The following is a 3,661-nucleotide window of genomic DNA, read 5'->3' as shown; positions in this document are numbered from 1 at the left end:
CGCGGCTCCATGGCGGGTGTTGGGGGGTCTTGGCTGCTGCTGCTGCCCCGGCGGGGGGTCTTGGCGTGGGGATGGCCGGGCGCTCTCCGCCTGAGTACATTCCATCACTATCCACCTCAGCGAAACATAAACACTCACCTGAGCACAGGTGCCAGCTCACCTTAGCACTAACCATTTGTGTGACAGAATGAAAGTCTTTATCTGAATGGGTTTGTATGATGGAGTGTGTGAGCTGCTGTTATAGTTGACATGTGTAGTATATGTATAGTATATGTGAGTATGTTTAATTTAAATGTGGAGACTACTTTGGCCAACAAGTGTGTGTGTATCTATAGAGTGTGTGTGTAGACAGGCCCCGCCCATTCTAGTTTATCACTTAGTCCTGGTTGTTTTATGATGTTGCTTCCCTCTGCTGCCATCTTCTTCTCCCTCTAACCCCCCACCCCTCCCCCACCCTCTTCCTTTTTTCCGTCCGGTCCAACAACAAAGTAAAAATAAATAAATAAATAAATAAAACATAATCAATATAAATAAAGTTTAGCATTAAATGCAACAGGGGTTTATACTCAATAAATCCCTGTTGTGACAGTAAAATCTGCACTCTCCGTGTTCCTGTTGGCTCAGCTGTTGAACAGGACATCTTCTTTTTATAGTGTCCCTAGAGGCCAGGGACAGCAATTACCCTCCCAGACACACCTGCAGCAATCTATCCTGCTACATTACCTACCACCAACTGCTTCTCACACATACACAGCAACATGCAAATGCTCACAGACCTGACTCATTTCCTGAATCGTGTGAAGATAGGTAGAAATCTTTTGTTCTTCAGAGCTCACAGAGACTTCCTGTTCAGAGAAAGTGAAACTGTTTGACAGAAATGTCTCAACTCGACGAAGAGAATATCAACTGTTCCATCTGTCGGGATCGGCTCCAGGATCCGGTGACTATTCCCTGTGGACACAGTTACTGCATGAAGTGTATTCAAAGATTCTGGGATGAAGAGGAGAAAATCCACAGCTGTCCTCAGTGCAGGAAGACCTTCATACCGAGGCCTGTTCTGGTGAAAAATGTAATGTTTGCAGCTTTAGTGGAGAACCTGAAGGAGACTGGAATCCAATCTGCTCCTGCTGATCACTGCTATGCTGGACCTGAAGATGTGTCCTGTGATGTCTGCTCTGGAAGAAAACTGAAAGCCATCAAGTCCTGTTTGATCTGTCTGGCCTCTTACTGTGAGAAACACCTTCAGCCTCACTATGTGGCAGCTCCATTAAAGAAACACAAGCTGGTGGAACCCTCCAAGAACCTGCAGGAGAACATCTGCTCCACTCATGACGAGGTGATGAAGATGTTCTGTCGTACAGATCAGAAGTGTATCTGTTATCTCTGCTCTGTGGAGGAACATAGAGACCATGACACAGTCTCAGCTGCAGCAGAAAGAACTGAGAGGCAGAGAAAGCTGGAGGAGAGTCAACAGCAAATCCAGCAGAGAATCCAGGACCGAGAGAAAGAGGTGAAGCTGCTTCAACAGGAGCTGGAGGCCATCCATCACTCTGCTGATCAGACAGTGGATGATAGTGATGAGATCTTCACTCAGATGATCCGTCTCATCCAGAAAACAAGCTGTGATGTGAAGCAGCAGATCAGATCCCAGCAGCAAACTGAAGTGAGTCGAGTCAAAGATCTTCAGGAGGAGCTGGAGCAGGAGATCACTGAGCTGAAGAGGAGAGATGCTGAGCTGAAGCAGCTCTCACTCACAGAGGATCACAACCAGTTTCTGCTCAGCTACCCGTCACTGCCACCACTCAGTGAGTCCTCACACTCATCCAGCATCAATGTCCGTCCTCTGAGATACTTTGAGGATGTGACCGCAGCTGTGTCAGAGCTCAGAGACAAACTGCAGGACATTCTGAGAGAGGAGTGGACAAACATCTCACGGACACTCACTCATGTGGATGTTTTACTGCCAGAACCAGAACCAAAGAGAAGAGCGGACTTCTTGAAATATTCCTGTCAAATCACTCTGGATCCAAACACAGCACACAGACGACTGTTACTGTCAGAGGAGAACAGAAAGGTGACAATGATGGCAAAACCTCAGTCTGATTCTGATCATCCAGACAGATTTACTCTTTATGGTGAAGTTCTGAGTAGAGAGAGTCTGACTGGACGTTGTTACTGGGAGGTGGAGTGGATAGCTTACTTTGTTTATGTAGCAGTCACATACAAGGACATCAGAAGATCTGGAGAGGAAAGTGGATTTGGTTTTAATGACAAATCTTGGGCATTATATTGTTCTCAAGACAATTTATTTTTTTTCCACAACAACATCCAAACCTCCATCTCTGCTCCTGGTTCCTCCAGAATAGGAGTGTACCTGGATGACAGAGCAGGAGTTCTGTCCTTCTACAGCGTCTCTGAAAGCATGACTCTTCTCCACAGAGTCCAGACCACATTCACTCAGCCGCTCCATGCTGGACTGTTATTTAATCATGTTGGAGATACTGTAAAGTTTTGTAAACTCAAATAGCTCCTGAAGCCCATGACAGAAGTGTTTATGATACCAGAGTCTGCCCTGCTGGTGAGGGGTAAAGACATGGAACATCCTAGAAAGTCTGCTACTTTATCACATGACAACACAGGAACAAAACAAGCACAAACACTCACAGCTCTGGGGCAATGTTAAAGTAACTGCTTTACCTATGCTGCATGTCTTTGGACTGTGGGAGGAAGCTGAGGTGCTTAAAGAAAATCCAAACATGAGGAGGAAGAACATAAAAAAATCCACACAGAAGGGATCCAAACCTCAGTACACCACTGTTCATCCTCTTCAGAGAGAAACTTTGATTTACCTCTGATGTTTCTATTTTTTACCTGTAGACTTCTTCCTTGATTCTGTCACACAAATGGTTAGTGCTAAGGTGAGTGGATAAGTGTGGAGATGCTCTTTGCAGAATTAGAATGAAAAGACCCACCCTCACCACGAGAAGGGTGAGATCTGGAATTGTTTTATTATATTATGGTTAATTCATGGAGATTAAATTAAAGCAATATTTCTGTATACATTTTTCTTTCAAGTAAACTTACATTTTTAATCAACTTCATGTTTCCACAACTAATTCAAATTTCACACAAATGTTGTGTTCATGTTTTTGTGTTGTTGCCATGTGAACTGAAGGAAGCTGGAACACAAATGGAATCAGTGACATCCAAGATTTCTGTTTGTTCTACACGTACAAGAGAAGAAACTGGAGGAGGAGATTGTGTTTGTAAAAAAGAAGAACATTCAATTCTGTTGTCTTTCTTTTTGCTTCATTTGACAACTTTGGATTGAAGATTTGTGCTTGCATTTCTTTGTTCTTCAGAAAAAAGTTTTTTTCTTATCATTTCACAATAAAAACATCTGCATTCTTTTGTCTTCATTCCAGAGTTTGTGTGAAATCTGATGAAGAAAATTAGGAATGATATGATGGAAGAACTGAGGCAGTTTTCCTGGACCTCTAGAAATGACAGAGTTCATGTGTGGAGCGGAAACATCTCTGTCAGTCAGTCTGTCCTTTTGACTTTCTCCAGTAAAACATCTTCAGATCTCGCTCAGTCTTGTTTTTGGGTTACTGAGCTGCTGGAGCCAATCCAGCTAATGTTCAGGAAAGGCAGTAAAACA

At 43.7% G+C, this 3,661-nt stretch overlaps 1 protein-coding gene across 1 annotated transcript; it reads left to right on the top strand.

Annotated features, from left to right (window-relative positions):
- The first annotated feature begins 877 nt into the window (after positions 1–877).
- LOC112144435 (tripartite motif-containing protein 16-like) lies at positions 878–2,527 on the top strand. The gene has a single exon (XM_024268962.1). The coding sequence runs from the start codon at positions 878–880 to the stop codon at positions 2,525–2,527; it is 1,650 nt and encodes a 549-aa protein (XP_024124730.1).
- Positions 2,528–3,661: the final 1,134 nt, after the last annotated feature.

Source organism: Oryzias melastigma, linkage group LG17 (genome assembly GCF_002922805.2).
Source record: "Oryzias melastigma strain HK-1 linkage group LG17, ASM292280v2, whole genome shotgun sequence".
NCBI classification, from domain to species: domain Eukaryota; kingdom Metazoa; phylum Chordata; class Actinopteri; order Beloniformes; family Adrianichthyidae; genus Oryzias; species Oryzias melastigma.
This window is presented reverse-complemented; position numbering and strand designations above follow the sequence as displayed.

What these genes read in the sequence shown, in the direction of transcription:
- LOC112144435 (XM_024268962.1), top strand. Translation starts at nt 878, where the DNA reads ATGTCTCAACTCGACGAAGAGAATATCAACTGTTCCATCTGTCGGGAT.